The sequence below is a fragment of the Athene noctua genome, chromosome 5, assembly GCF_965140245.1.
Source record: "Athene noctua chromosome 5, bAthNoc1.hap1.1, whole genome shotgun sequence".
Lineage (NCBI taxonomy): Eukaryota > Metazoa > Chordata > Aves > Strigiformes > Strigidae > Athene > Athene noctua.
Window position 1 is genome coordinate 32408456 of NC_134041.1, and position 15391 is coordinate 32423846.

The 15391-nt window shown below is 54.8% G+C and overlaps 1 protein-coding gene across 1 annotated transcript in view; it reads right to left on the bottom strand.

Moving 5' to 3' along the window:
* PAPPA2 (pappalysin 2) overlaps positions 1 to 15088 on the bottom strand; it is a 95751-nt gene extending 80663 nt beyond the window's left edge. Inside the window, exons 1-2 of the mRNA XM_074908293.1 lie at positions 14596 to 15088; positions 8394 to 9456 (exon numbers count right to left, since the gene is read on the bottom strand). Of these exons, the coding sequence (XP_074764394.1) occupies positions 8394 to 9456; positions 14596 to 15088 (1556 nt within the window). The remainder of the gene's footprint in view (positions 1 to 8393; positions 9457 to 14595) is intronic.
* Positions 15089 to 15391: the final 303 nt, after the last annotated feature.

Genomic DNA, 15391 nt, shown 5'->3' on the forward strand with positions numbered 1-15391 from the left:
CTTGTGCTGTCTTGGTGGGTTTTGGCTCCACTGGACCCATTCCCTCTTACCCCATCACCCTCTGCAAAGGGGCAATTTGATCTCCTAAATAACAGTGGCAGCTGGGCCAAGGAAAACTCAAAGCAATATGTTCGCTTAATGACTCCAGTGGCCATGGTTTAGCCTGCTAACCCAAAAGTGGATTAAATCATCTCAGAGACCCTGTCAATGCCAAGATGACAGTGTCCCTCCTCATCACCCTGCCGTTTCAGTTCCTGGGGTCTCACTAGCCTGGCCAGGGTCTCAGTTGGCATCCTCCATCCATGGGCAAGGGTATGGTCAGATGAGGAGGAACCCTGGGGAGGGCTGAACATCAGGACAAAGAGTGACCCCCTCCAGCCGTCAGACACATGCTGTTTCTTCACAATTGTCATCCTGATACAATCATCCCCCTGAAATGAGCCCCCAAGACACTGGTGTTCGCTAGAACAATAGCTCACATCTGGGACAGCTGTTTTCCCCAAAAGCGCCCAGGCTGCCTACAGCCTCTGGGCAGGGGTCCTCTCCTCTCGCTCACACACAGATCGTGTTCTCCCTCTCCCACAGAGATGTGACCACTCCAGTGGGGACCTGGCAGGTTACTGAAGGAACATGCAGCCTGGCAGCTCCATGCTCAGAGGAAGGCTTGTAGGAATAAGCAAGACTTGTCCTCCAGCAGAGACTTATTGGAAATTAACCCCTGAGCCTTCTACCTTGGGAAGAAAATTAGTGCATTATCATAGATTATTTCCTACTTTTAGCACCCCAAAATGCACAGAAGAAGATTTGGGTACATCGGCAGTATGCTGTATCTTGCTATACAGAGTAAGCTGCTTTGGCTAGAGCCAAAGCCAGGTGCTGGGAACCAGCCCTTGGACCTGGACACCTCTACATTCTTGTGCTCCTCTTGCAGACCTGCTCCTCTGATCCCTGCAGTAACACAACAGAACTCTGATCCCACCAAAAGCCACTGTGATATGGAGTCTCTGCTCTTGACCAGTGTCCCCAGTACCTTGCACAGTCCCTTGGATGGCTGCACCTTGGTGCCACAACCCCCTAGAGGTGAGAGTGAGATAAATGACTCTTGCAGTCCAATGGGCCTGATGAAGGGGCTGAGTCAGACCCTGGTCTTGCCTGGCCATGCCTTAGAGAGTGTGGCTCCATGCTGAAGCCCCCATCCCCACCTCCTCTGCAACTCCTGAACTTCTCTTCATGGGCCTCTCATAATTTGAGGTTACAGCCAACAAGTATCAGCCCACGCTGGAAAAGTTATCACCTCCCTCTCTCCCATCTTTGCGAGAGCAAAACCCCCAAAGATGCCTGCGGGGTGCCCAACTTGTAGCTTCATTTATGATAAAGTTTTGGAGATACAAAAGACACAAGGACAGACAAGTACATAACATGGAAGGAAAGGAGCAGCCTTCACAGCAAACAAGGAATGAGAAAGAATAAGTAGGAAAACTAAGCAAACAAAATCTATCTTTCAGGGAAAGCAAAGGCCAGAGGCCAAGGTGTACAGTTCCCCAGAGGCATAAATGTAAACACACTGCAGAGCCCACTGAGTCACACCGACCAAGCCCACAGTGCATGCATTATCTCACCACCCCAAGTCCTCCCTCTTGGGAGCAAAATCTCACTGTCAGGCTTACCTTTGGCACAACACACCAGACACCTACTAAGGGGTAATAACATGCCAAATACTCTTCAATGTACTTTGATAAGGTCAAAACCAAATTTGGGGTCTTCACCCACAAGGCAGGGCTCCGTGTGAGATGAATCACCCAGAAGCACATTCACAGAATCGTCTAGGTTGGAAAAGACCTTGAAGATCATCCAGTCCAACCATTAACCTAACATTGACAGTTCCAAACTACACCAGATCCCTAGTGCTATGTTGACCCTACTCTTAAACACCTCCAGGGATGGGGACTCCACCACCTCCCTGGGCAGCCTATTCTAACGCCCAACAACCCCTTCTGGGGAGAAATGCTTCCTAATATCTAGTCTAAACCTTTGCTGGCACAATTTGAGGCCATTCCCTCTTGTTCTATCACTTACTACTAGGTTAAAGAGACTCACCCCCAGCTCTCTGCAATCTCCTTTCAGGTAGTTGTAGAGGGCAATGAGGTCTCTCCTCAACCTCCTCTTCTCCAGACTAAACACCCCCAGTTCCCTCAGCTGCTCCTCATCAGACCTGTGCTCCAGACCCTGCACCAGCTCCGTTGCCCTTCTCTGGACACACTCGAGTCATTCAATGTCCTTTTTGTAGTGAGGGGCCCAAAACCGAACACAGTCATCGAGGTGCGGCCTCACCAGTGCCAAGTACAGTGGTAAGATCCCTTCCCTATTCCTGCTGGCCACGCTATTTCTGACACAAGCCAGGATGCCCTTGGCCTTCTTGGCCACCTGGGCACACTGCTGGCTCCTGTTCAGCCGCCTGCCAATCAACACCCCCAGGTCCCTCTCTGACTGGCAGCTCTCCAGCCACTCCTCCCCAAGCCTGTAGCGCTGCTGGGGGTTGTTGTGGTCCAAGGGCAGCCCCCGGCATTTGGCCTTATTGAAACTCCTCCAGTTGGCCTCAGCCCATGGCTCCAGCCTGTCCAGGTCTCTCTGCAGAGCCTCCCTACCCTTGAGCAGATCAACACTCCCACTCAACTTGGTGTCATCTGCAAATTACTGAGGGTGCACTCGATCCCCTCGTCTAGATCATCAATAAAGGCGTTAAACAGGAGTGGCCCCAAAACGAGCCCTGGGGGATACCACTCGTGACCAGTCGCCAACTGGATTTAACTCCGTTCACCACAACTCTTTGGGCCCAGCCATTCAGTCAGTTTTTTACCCAGCGAAGCGTGTGCCCATCCAAGCCGCAAGCAGTTTCACCAGGAGAATGCTGTGGGAAACGGTGTCAAAGGCTTTACTAAAGTCAAGGTAACAACATCCACAGACTTTCCCTCATCCAGTAAACAGGTTGCCTTGTCGTAGAAGGAGATCAGGTTTGTCAGGCAGGACCTGCCTTTCATAAACCCATGCTGACTGGGCCTGATTCACCTGGATATAGCCTCCAAACCCTATTGTATGCAAGCAGCTTGGTAGACATCCTGCCTGCTTGATATAATGGGCTCTACCAAGGACAATACCCTCTATCTTTGCCAAGTTTCACAATCAGTAATCAATGGAAAGGCTCAGAAAGAGCGGGCTTTCCTACAAGGAAAGAATAAGGCTTTTTTATGAGCTCAAATCCAACCACTCTCATGAAACTTTAAAGCACCCACCAAGAAACCATTAGGCTCCAGGAAAAAGCCCTGTTTATTACTGCATCTTCCCCAGTCCCTGCAGGTCTACTAGAGAGGAGAAGCAACAAGCGCAGAAGTCAGTGAACCCATTGTTACCACCTTTGCTGTCCCCAAAGCACCCATCTCACCACCACACTTACAAGCTCCAAGACTCAAATCCAGCACTTGAGGCTTAGTCCTTTGGGAACACCAGGCCAATATTGGGGTACAGACCAGTACATCTGTAGCCCAGTAGGTCACCAAGAGATGCCAGTGGGAGCTAAAAAGTAGCCAGAACTTATGTCCTGAGCAGGGGTACCTCCTAACCACACTTTCCTCATAGAAGCATCATAAGAAAATAGTCTCTTACACTCCACAGGCAGCGAGTTCAATAGTTTGCAGATAATGCACCCTCTCCATCCATCCATCCATCCCTCAAGGATCTGACCACCACAAGCAACAGATGAAGGCATCTGCACCTACATCACCAAATGAATCTATGCTCTGCAACTATTTTGGTAATCTCAGATTGTTCCTAAGACTTATAATTTTGAAATAACATTACACGTGCCTGCCCACTGTGAGAAAGATCTGCTAAGATTTCCTGTGACAAGAGTAAGTAGAGAGGAAGTGAGCAGCTAATTTGAATGTTGCTTTGCCATAGGGTTGGGATTAAGGTATGGTAGGTCAACTATTGCCCCAAAATGCCATCCTTGCCTCAGCTGCTCTCAGTTTTACACCTTTTATGCTATCAGTCCAACCACATTCAGCTGAATATCTCTTGACAATGGGCTGCTCAAGTGCCGAAGAACAGCTCGAAGTGATTCATTCATCCTCAGGGGTCCACGTGAGACATTCAGTGAGGTTAATCTGGATCAGTTTTAGAAGACACTGCTTAAACAGCAGGGGACTCCCAAGTAGACAGCCCAATTAAGTATCCTTCCCCTAAGACAGGAGGCCAGCTAAGCTTGCATTAAAGCCCACCAAGTGTCCTGTTAATTAGCTACCCTTTAATATCACAGCTGTGGTCATCCCAGTGGAAGCTACCAAGAGGCTGGACACCTCGTCATTTTTCACCTCCTTTTGTCACTTCACTTATTTCTGCCTTTACTTTGGGTGGTGAGATGAAAGGCCCAGCAGCTCTGCCCTTATCCACTTTGCTCTCCAGACTCCCCTCCAGTTTTCTTTTCACATTAACTGTGTCACACACCAGACTCTCATTGACTAACTGCCGGAGGGAGACCCTCACTGAGTGTTAATTGCTATTAATGAGCTGTTGCTGCTTTCCTTCCAAGAACACCAATTACAACAGCACTCAAGCACTGCAAGAAGATGCATGTCTGCAGCAAATCAAGGCAAATTCTACTCTAGACCCTGGCATCACACTGCCAGCAACTCCTGGAAAACATTTTAAATCAGGATGAGACTAGGTAAAGTATAGCAGCAGGCAGCTCTCCTGCTCCCTGTTCTTCATATGGTGGGTCAGGATAAATGTCCCCGACTTGCTTCCTATGGCTCCTGGTGTGGTGCCTTGCAGCAATGTCTGTGCTCAGCTGTTGACCTGAGCTCTTGCTTAAGCCTCCCTCCAGCCACAAGCACACATTCCCACTGGTGGGTTTTACATGTGAGTGGTGGCCCAGCTGGCTCAGAGAACAGTGAGACTTGTCCCACACACTACTAGAGAAGGTGCAGGAAGAACTTGGCAAGTTGGTTTGATAGCTGGCATTGTGCACAGCAACACTGTCATCATGTCAGCATCATTCCCTGCCCCAGAGCTGGGGGCAGCTCCTACCTCAGCTACAGTGTGGTCCACCCCCAACAGAGCTTTACAATCCTTCTTTCCAAACTTCATTACCCTCTCTTGCTAAGCATGGACAGGAGTGTATTTTAGCACCAATTGTAGCTCAAGAAGTATACTGAGAAATCCACCAGCTAAGAAGCACTAGAGCACTGTTCTTAAGACTTCTCGCTCTGGTTTGTCTTTCTCAAAGCTCCAGCCCAAGGAAAGGAGATTTTAAATGACAGATGTACTAAGATGGTAAAAGCTTTTGCATGAGTGCTTAAGGTCATGCAAGTCAAGACAAGGTATCAAGACCCTTCACTGAAACAGACTGAATCTCTCTACAATGCTAGTAAGAAATTGTCCAGTGTCTCACTCTGACTTTCTCATTTGGGTTATTTTTGGCTGTACTAAGAAGCATTGACATCCAAACCACTCTTTGTGAGAGCCTTGAAATGAAACACAGCAGAGCTGACTTACTTCTTTAAAAAAAATTCCAAGGTTTTTGTCTTGCCACCTTGCTCTGAAAGGAGACTTAGAAAGCAGCACCTGCAGTGGGGTTTCTCTCTCCCTCTGCTCCCCCAAAGCCACAGCTCCCTCCTGGGATCTGGCATGTGGTTCTTCAGCAGGTATGAAAAAGCGCAAGCATCTCAGCGGAGCAGCAGCCGGCTCTCCTCCAATTACACACCAAAAGCTGTTGTTCACATTGAAGCACCTGGCTCCTATTGTGCTGCCTTTCCTCAGTTTATTAAATTTTAATTCATGTTATTTCTCCTGTTTTTGGCTTTCACCCTAAAAATCCTTCAGTAAGTTCCCCAGCTTCCCCGCTCCTCATAAATGTTCATTTAAGTATAATACCTTACGAGTAAACTCAGAGGTACTTGGTCAGCAGGAGCTCTGCCTGAACGAAACCCCTTGGACTAAGGTCACCTGCTCATGTATCTTGGGATTCATCCTCCAACTTTGGGGGAAAAACACCAACCTGGCCATGCCCTTGGGCGACCTCAAGCTCATCTTGTTTTTTCCCAAACCCATGCTACTGTTTCCCAGTTATTTTCCCACAAATTTTTATATTCTTCCCCAGAAGCCAGGGTACCCTCAGCAGGAATGAGCCCAGAGAGGGTGGGTGTCCGGTAGCATCTCTGAAGAAGGCAGCCAAAGGCAGCTCAGAAGAGCTCAGCAGCAGCAGGATTCAACTCATGCCCCCACATTTCCCAAATGCCAGGCACACCAGATTTCGTTTTTCAGAGCTTAGTCTACAGACAATCAATCTTGTCTTCTGTGCAGGCCAATGAGGTCTGCGGAAAGAAAATTGCAAAAGATTTTTTTATTTCCCTAGTGTTCCCATTTTCCCATTCCTTTCCCACAGAAGCAAGGTTTTTGTTTTGTTTTTCTTTCCCAACTTTCAGGGGAAAATCCTGACAAATGGAAGCCCTGATTCATACCAGCAAAAATTTGGCCTTTTTTAATTTAAGGTGGAGCCCTTCTTGTCTGAGGATGAAAACATTTCTCTAACTGCACACAGAAGGCAAGGACCAAGCCTTTGCCCTGATGAAGAAAAGATCAAGTGGCATTGGATGCTCATGGCCACCATGAGCCGAGAGTCACTGTGCAGGCAGGAGGGCTGTTCATCTCCCTCACACTCAGGAAAGAACACTGCCCATGCATGCTCACAGGGATGGGAAACAAGGAGACAGACAGGCACAGGGTGGTGATGGTGGCTGTCACCAGAGACTTCCAGGGGTAGGGAAACAAGTTCTTGGGCGATGCTCAAACAGAGGCAGGGTGTGTGGCTCCGTAGCCAGAGGGGTGCATTGGAAAAAAGGCTCCCCATCCTCCTCCTGTGCATTCTCAGATGACTGAAGAACATGTGAGAAAGGATCAGGAAGGGAGGAAGGGAAGCATTTGTTCTCTCCCATCACCACCATCTGAGCAGAGACACCTGCTTCCCTCCTCCCTCCATGTCCCACCTGTGAAGCAGCAGAGTGAAGAAGCTGGCTTGAGGAAAGAGGGATTTATGGCCACAGTCTACCTGCTCCCACAGCCCAGGAAAAAAAAGTAAAGGAGAAAGAAAACAATCGAAGGAGAAAAATGTCCCTAAAACCCTCCCATGCACCTTTTCTTCCCAGATGCTGCCATTCACACCGCACCCTCTCCAGTGGGCACCTCTGCCTGTTGCCAGGAGCTGGCAGCAGGGAATGAGCAATTTTCTCTGACATCAAGACAGAAATGGCTTTTAAAAAAAAAAAAAAAGGAAAAGACATGACTTTTTTTTCCACTTTCCTCTCTCCAGCCAGAAAGCACATTTGGCGGAGCCCTGAGTGCTGGAAGCCATCAGCAGGGTTGCCGACACCTCAGAGTCTCCAGGGAAGAGGGCAGGTGTGTGCAAGCCACTGACAACACTGAGGACACTGTTCCCGCCAGCCCAGGGTCCCCCATCATGCAAGAGGATCCCCTTCTCCATCCCGCCCCAGCAGCTGCCTCCAAAGTGCTCTGGGCAGAGCAAGGGTCCCCTGAGGCCACATGCTGATGCTCCACAGAGCAACGTGGGTTTTGCAAGGCATTTTACACCTGTAGCATGTGGTAAAGGCACATGTCCTCCTCCAGCACCAAGCAGCCACCCTATGCCTTTTCTTGAAGGGAGGGATTTTCTGCCCAACCACTGTTTGGCTTTGAGGTTCGAGGTTTGATCAGCCCCTGACCATGCCCAGCCAAGGGCATCCCCCCGTGGGCATTGCTCCAGGATGAGATTCAGCAAGGCTCATGCACACCAACCCACACCTTACCAAATCCTGTCACTCACACCTAGCAGCATCGCCTCCTTCTCACCACTCCAGCACTCAGGCAAAGGCATTTTGAATACAAATTAAGAAATTTGGCTTTTTGACATGTCCAGGGATGGTGGGGAAGGGGCAGCAATCCCCCTGCTGCATCCCTTGCAGGGGACTCAAGGGAATCAGCACCCTTTGCACGGGGCAGCTCTGCCCACCCCAGGGATGCACATGCTCACACTGGTGTGCACAGCAGAAACCAACAGCTCTGCACGGGGAATCTCCCTGGGGAGGAGATCCCTATTACCCCCTGCTCATTTCTGAGGGGGAAAACACTTAACAGCAGGGCATTGCAGAGACTAAGGACTCGGTGCCATCCTGCACTGTGGGATTTACTTGCTCTCAATGGCACAGCACACCCATCCCACAGGAAAACACCACACCGCCTTCCCACACTGGGAAGTGGCAGGTCAGAAGCAACATCCAAGCACAGGGCGGGTGTCAGGGACCCCATCCCTCAACATGTCCCCCCTCCATAAGCCCCGCACCTACCGCTGGGGCGAGTCAGGGTCAAAGCAGGTCCTGGACACGTCAGTGGCCTGCGGGTCGCAGCAGTCACCATCGTCGAAGTCATCCAACATGTTGTTGCACTCCATGTGGCAGATGCCGTCGCGGCGCTTCCAGGAGAAGCAGCGGCCGGGCCGGCGGCAGTCCCCACCATCATAGCCGGTCAGGGGATGCTCACACTCGGGGTCGCAGCGCTCGTTGCCCACCTTGCTGGGCTCACAGCCCAGGAGGATGGCACGGCGGCGCAGGGAGGAGTTGCGTACCTCCAGCAAACTGAGCTGCCAGGAGATGTTGTAAGGTCGGAAAGCTTCACTCAGTGCCCAGTGTTGTCGCCAAACCTGCTCCCGGCTGACGGTCGGCCGCTCGCCATTGTCCTCCGCCAGGTTCACCACCCGGTACCGCACAACCTTCCCGCTCCGCAGAGGCCAGTGCTGGTTATAGTGGGAGACCAGCTCCACGTTATCGCAGGCAGTCTGCCCGCAGGCAGGGGGGCCCAGCGGCCTCAGGACAGGGGAGGGCGGGGATGGCAGCACCCACTGCCGGGGGAAGGCACCTTCCCGAAAAGGCACCCAGTGCTCCTCTGGCATGGTAAAGCCAGCGGCCAGAGCCAGCCCTGCTGCCCCATCAGCTGGCCCCTCTAGGAAGGGACGTTGGAGATGGGGCTGGGACAGAGCGCCGTGCCACAGGGCCAGCCCAGCCAGGTGTCCCCGGAAAGTGTGTGTGGACCCCCAGGCGTCTCCCCCCAGCAGCAGAGTGCGGCAGGAGGCCATGAAGGCACTGTGCAGAGGTCCTCCCTGCCCGCCAGCAAGGCCCACCCGTGCCCCGTCCACGTAGAGGGCCATCCACCGCCCATCGTAGCTGGCAGCCAGGTGGGTCCATGCCTCGGGGCGGTAGCGGTGGAAGGAGGTCACCTCGGTGGCAGTGGCTGCCCGGTCCGTGCGGAGGGAGAAGAAGAAGTGGGCATCCTTCTTGCCTCCAAGCTGCAGGGCGTGGATGCCCAGCGCCCAGCCCTTATCGCTGGCCGTGTGCGAGCAGTTGTCAAAGACGCCTGCAGAGGGGATGGGGATGGAGAAAGAGGAATGCTGGTGAGGACCAAAGAGCATCGCTGCTCCTTCCCAGAGCATAAGCCAGGTCCTTGGCAGTGAGACAGCTCTTGGCAGGGTTGTGGGGAGGCTCCCACTGCCACGGGTAAATGAAAGTGGCCAGGAGCTGGGCAGTGAGTGCTGCACCAGCGGGGACAGCCCAGCCCCCATCCAAAATCATCTGGGTGAGCAGGTGGAGTAGCCAGGAGGGACAAGCAGAGCTGGAGAGGCGGAATGGAGCAGGGAGGAAGAGCATGGACAGGAGGAGAGGCCGAAGAGCAAGGTGTTTCTGAGCTGCTCTCTGTAGGAGCGCTCCTGCAGGATGGGAATAGAGGATAAGCTTTTTATCTGCAGTCCAAAGCTTTTAAGAATTAGAGCACAGCAACCCGAAGCAAAACAGCCTCCTCCAGGGACTGCTTCCCCAACAGCTTCCAGGCAGATTTACAGCTCTCCTTTATGCTCCAGTTTTCCTCCCAGTCATGCATCCAGTGCATGCAGGCGAGGGTCAGAGAGGGATGTGCTGCCTCCAGGTGCACTCCTCAGCCCCCAAGGTCTCCCAAGCATAAATCCATCCCCAGGAATAGGTCTGGGCTCAGCCTCTCCCTGTGCACCCAAGCATGTTGCAAACCTGTGTTTTAGGCTGGGCAAGAACTAGAGATTTGATGACTCCTCGAAACTCAGGCTGCTGTGTGCCCAGGGTTGAGAAAGAGAGGCTTTCAGGCACTGGATGCCCTTAGGAATCACTGTCCATAAGGCACTTAAATACTGGCAAGGGCAAATGAACCACTGCTTGAAATAAATGACTCTGGGCTTCTAAATCACCACAGCCAGGGTGTTCATGCAGGTAATCAGCTGGAGCGAGCAAGCTCAAAGGCACACTTTGAGCGTTATCAGTAGCATCTTCTGGGAGCTCTCTACTCTCCCATTCACCACCCCAACAAATGGCTTCTAGACACAACAGTGCCCAAATGCTGCCAAAACCTGTTGCTGTGCCCTGAGGCCCTTTTTATATTGTGCTGTGGTATTTCTTATGCTCCAGCCTGCTTTTCCCTGCTGCACGGGTTCTCCTGATGCTCACTGTGCCACTCCCATTGCATGAACTGACTGCTCATCTCTGTGGGGCCAGAGCATCACAAGGCACTCCCACCCTGCTCTGCTGCCTCATCTGTCCTTGGGGACGCTCAGCATGACACTCTGAGGAAACCGTAGCTGCTGCTGGGATTGCAGAGGGAAGCAGAGGTGTAAAGGAGCAGGAGCTCCAGGAGGAGCAGGACCTCCTGGCTTTCATCCAGGGTATGTGACTGAAGCCAGGTTACCATGATCCCACCTCTCCCCTGCTGGCCCTCATCAACGTCACGTCAAGCCCTGTGCACCCCAGGAAGCAGCACCCCTCCCTCCCTCCCTTCATCCATCCCTTTCATAGACAGCAAGACGGGTGGTGGCCTCTTGGCCATCCCACAGTCGTAACCACCCCAGGCACGGATCCCTGCCACCGCTCACTACAAAGGCAGCCACGCACAAAGCCTCCGTGGGCGGATGGGTTTTGGCTGACTCTTGTTTTCTGGTGGATTGTGAAAGGGAAGCAGAAAGAGCAGTGGAAGCTGAGATGGGGAGAAGCCAAAAAGCGGGAGACAAGCAACGGAGCCTTGCAGGCGTGAGAAGGCAAATCTGGGCAGTACTTTTGGGCTGGGTGCTGACTGAAAGGTGCTTAGATCTGCACACTCGAAAGCCATCTTCTTGTATCTGGTTGTCACTGGCGTTAAGGAAGCAGAGCTTGGTACCTCCTCTCTTAGGAAAACTCATGCATTTCACCTTGAAAGTATTTAGAGTGCCCCAGATTTAATTAAACACTATGGAAAAACTGGGGCAAACTGCATCAGGGGTGGAACATGCCTCATGCACCCCCCAGAAGTGGGGTGAGTGTGAGCTAGCATCCTCGCAAACTCATGGAGACAAGCCAAGCCTGGAAGTGCCTGACAAGTTCAAAACTGGCCAGAAGAACCTTAAGTGACCGTAAAACTCTCTGGAGTTCTAGGTCTGGAGACTTCATCAAAGAGATGCAAGTAAGGCTCTACAAGTTTGCTCTACAACAGAGGCTGCAAAGCCACTATAGCAGGAGCTGGTGCTTCCTAGAATGGCAGGGGATGCCACCTCCAGTGCAGTAGCAGCCACAGAGCGTGCAAGCCGAGCAGCACGTCCCACAGCCAGGAGCTACTGCAGAATGGTGAAACACAGCCACCCAGCACCAGGTTCTGACATGTGGCAGGAGCCTCCACAAGAAATCACCAGGGGACCAGTTTCAAGACCCTGGAATTTGCCAAGGAGTTCCTGGTATTTTGTCCCAGGGCAAGGCACCAAGAAGGGAAAGATCTCTTTGCAGAGGAGATGCAAGGTGATCGCTTCAGAACCTTTAAGTGCAACTCTGCCTCTGATTCATCATGTGGGAAAGGGAAGGTCTAACCTGGTTTGTGATTGTCATCAGTGCTTAGGGTGATAGCTTCAGGGTTTAAGAAAAGAGTTGTCGGGTACAGTGCAAAAAAATGAAGGGAAAGGTGTCTGATGGAGGAGAAGCTTCCAAAGATATGAAGTGCACCAGCTTGTAAGGACCACACTTAAAGCAACACCTTCTCCTGCTGGGTCCAGGAGCTTTGCAGCACAAGGAATAGTTCAGCCACACTTTGAGACTCAGATACCAGGGGGAAATTAGCTCCTAAAGTTCTGGAAGGTCTAACACAGACCAGGAGCCCCTAGCTGTGTCACGAGAGTAGCTCGCCACAGATGGTGGCCACTCCTTGGGTTGTGCAGTGGTGAGCAGCTCAGGGACCCAAGAAGGACACCTGGGCTTAGGCACAGCAGAAGTTTGGGACTGCCTCTGGTGAGGGATCTTCTGACCCAACAAAACCATCGTTGATCTGAGTAAAAAACAAACCTCAGTCTGGCATTTGTGCCAAGGGGAAGTCCCCTTGGAATTTACCAGAAGCAGAGCAGGCATGGATGAAGGGTAGACAAAAAAACGCAGAAAAAGAAATGGCATTACATGAAAGGACTCTCATCTGCTGCCCAAAATGAGAAGGACGTGGAAGAGCCATCACTGTCCTTCCCTGGTGGTGGCCATAGCAGGTCACTGGGATTATACCCCAGCAGAAATCCCCCCATGCAAGAGAAGTTTAGAGGGATGAACAGCCCCATCCAGGGTGGCCCTAAGGCAAAACATGACAGCTGCAGGAACAAAGCCCCAACTCCTGAGCCTTCAACCCAGGCAGCAGTTACACCAGCCAACAGGACAGCTTGCTTTGCCCAGACAGAGACAGAGCTGTTCAGCCTGGCCTTATTTCCCCGGCAATGACGCCAGGAGATGCTCAGTTCTGCCTTGCTTTCCTCCCGCCTTCCCTCACACAAGGACACCTGGAGCATCTCCAGCTCCTCCACAGCTATGAACCACCTCATGGCTTGGTCCCCCCTCTACCAACACAACAGGAGCATCAGATCAGAGGCAGACTGGACACCTGCCGAAGGGCTGGCAGCTGCCTGCATCACCTGCTTTCATGAAACACCAGAGGTGCTGGCCTGTCCCCCTTCACCACCCGCACCCTGGCCCCGCCATCCTGGCTGCAGGGAGACGGTGGGAAGTGGACAGTGACTCAGACAGCTGGAGGTGTCTGGGGCTGACTCAAACCCTGGAGCAGGGAGGCCAGGGGATATTTCCCGAGCGAGTGCCAGCGCTCACGGGCGGTGCTTTCAGCGCTAGCAACCATCCTGCTCTCCGCAAGGAAATTAAAAAGAAAGAAAAAAATGAAGAGAAAAACCCATTCGCTGGCTAGCTGGGGAAAGTAAAACCCAACACCTGCAGGCCAGACCTCCAGATGCAAACAGCTGTGCTGCCGATGTGATGGCTGGGAAGTGGGCTCCCTGCATCCCGAGCCGCTGCCTGCCGGCGAGGAGGCAGCAGGAACCCCAGTGGGAAGGCGAACAGCGAGGTGAACGCTAGGTAGTTTCCTTGTACATGGCTGCTTTTCCCCTCTGTCCCCCAGCCTCCAGCCTGTCTCCTCTGCCTCTTTCACAGCAAAGATGCAGCTATCGCCCCTACGAGCCGAGGAAATAAGTTCATGAAAGGGCCAAGCGATGAGCAAAGCAGAGGGAGGTTCAGTGGAGCAAGTGGAGGGAGAGTCGGGACAGAGAGTTTCCCCAGCCGCACAGAAACACAGCGGCCCTCTCTGTGGGGACCCCAGACAACCCCTGGGAGCGGTACATATTGGGCTGCCCCCCGTTGCCAGCCCTGCCCGGCATCACTGCGCTGCCCTGCGGTGCTTGTACCCTGGCACAACCGCCCCCCCCCCCCCCCTCCCCCCGGCCCGGCGGCACGAAGCCCCGCCGCAGGAGATGACACTGTCCCGCTCCGTGCCCGTGTGCCAGCCCTCCCTGTCCCTCGGGCTTCCCATCACCTGCCTGTTTCTCGGTTTGGCTGGGTGAAGGGGTGATTCCCGGTAGGAGAAGCAGCGGGGGGGCACCCGATGGCACTCTCCAGAGCCCCGGGCGGGGAGCGGGGGTGGGGAGGCTGGGGCGGGGGGTACCGGGACCGGGGCCGTGCGTGCGGCGCGGCTGCCACCGTGCGGTCGCCCGCCTCGGGGACCCGCCGGCAGCCCGGGCAGGGCGGGCGGGGAGCGCGGGGACCCACGGCCGCTGAGCCGGGAGGGGAGCCCCGGAAAGCCCCCGCCGTACCCGCGGCTCCGGGGAAGGAGGAATGGGGGGGATAGGGGAGGGGGGGGGCGGGGGATGTCGAGCTGAGCGTGTCCCCCAGGGGGACCTTCCAGCTCCCGGCTTGAGGAGAGGGAGAAACTAGATAGGAGCCGGGGGGGGGCGGGCTGGAAAGACGGGGCCGGGGGGGGCAAGAGATGGGAGGGGATGTTTTAGAATTTGGTCTCAAGGGAAGGCGGAGTATTTCACGACTGGGGTGCAGAGGACACGGGTGAGGTCGCGGGGTGTCACCTGCCACAGCGGAGAAGGCAGGTGAGCTCCCCTCGGATGTTTAGCCGGGGGGGGGGGGGGTGTGTCTGGGGTCGGGTCCCCATCCCTCCCTGCCTGCCCGCCGGCGGGCCGGGGTTTACCTGCGATGATGGCCGGGTTGCTCTGTCCGCCCTCCGCCTTCACCCACACCTCCAGGGTGAACTCCTCCCGCGGGATGTCGGGCAGCGCCTCCGGCCGCGCCGCCAGCTGCTCCCGGCCGCCGGAGAAGTACAGGGCAGGCAGTCGCCGCTCCCGGGGGGGGCTCGGCACCTGCGGCTCCCGGCCCCGCAGCCCTTCCCGCAGGGCCTGGCCGTCCGCCTCGCCCCCCGGCTCCTCTCCGCCTCCCCCGGCTCCCCGCGGTCTCCGAGCTCGCGGCCGCCCGGTGCCCGGCGAAGCTGCAGCGCCGAGCACCGGCTGCGCACCGGGACCCGGCGGGTACAGCCCGTAGGGGTGATGCGAGGGGGCGGCTTGGCGGCTGGGTGCCTCCATCCCGCAGCCGGAGACCGGCGGGAGGTCGGGGGGCCGGGGGTCCCCGCGGGCCAGACTGAGCGCCGTCAGCAGCAGTGCGGCCAGGGGGGCCCCGCCGCGCAGCATCCTCCTTGGGGACGAAGTGGGGAGGAGGGGGGGCGGTGGGGGGGACACGGGGGACGGGAGAGTGAAGACACGGCCCCGGGGAGGGGGGCGCTCAGGGGGGCGGCGGGCGGCAGCGCCGGGGCATCCTCCCCCGGACCCCGCCGCAGCCGCTGCCCCCAACTTTTCCCCGGCACCGCTCTCCTCCCCTCTGCTCCTGCGGGGAGGAGGAGGAGGAGGAGGAGGAAGAGGAGGAGGAGGAGGAGAAGGAAAGAGAGAGCACCGCGGCGGGGACCCCCCTCCTGCCTGAAGCTGGGGCTCCCTGGG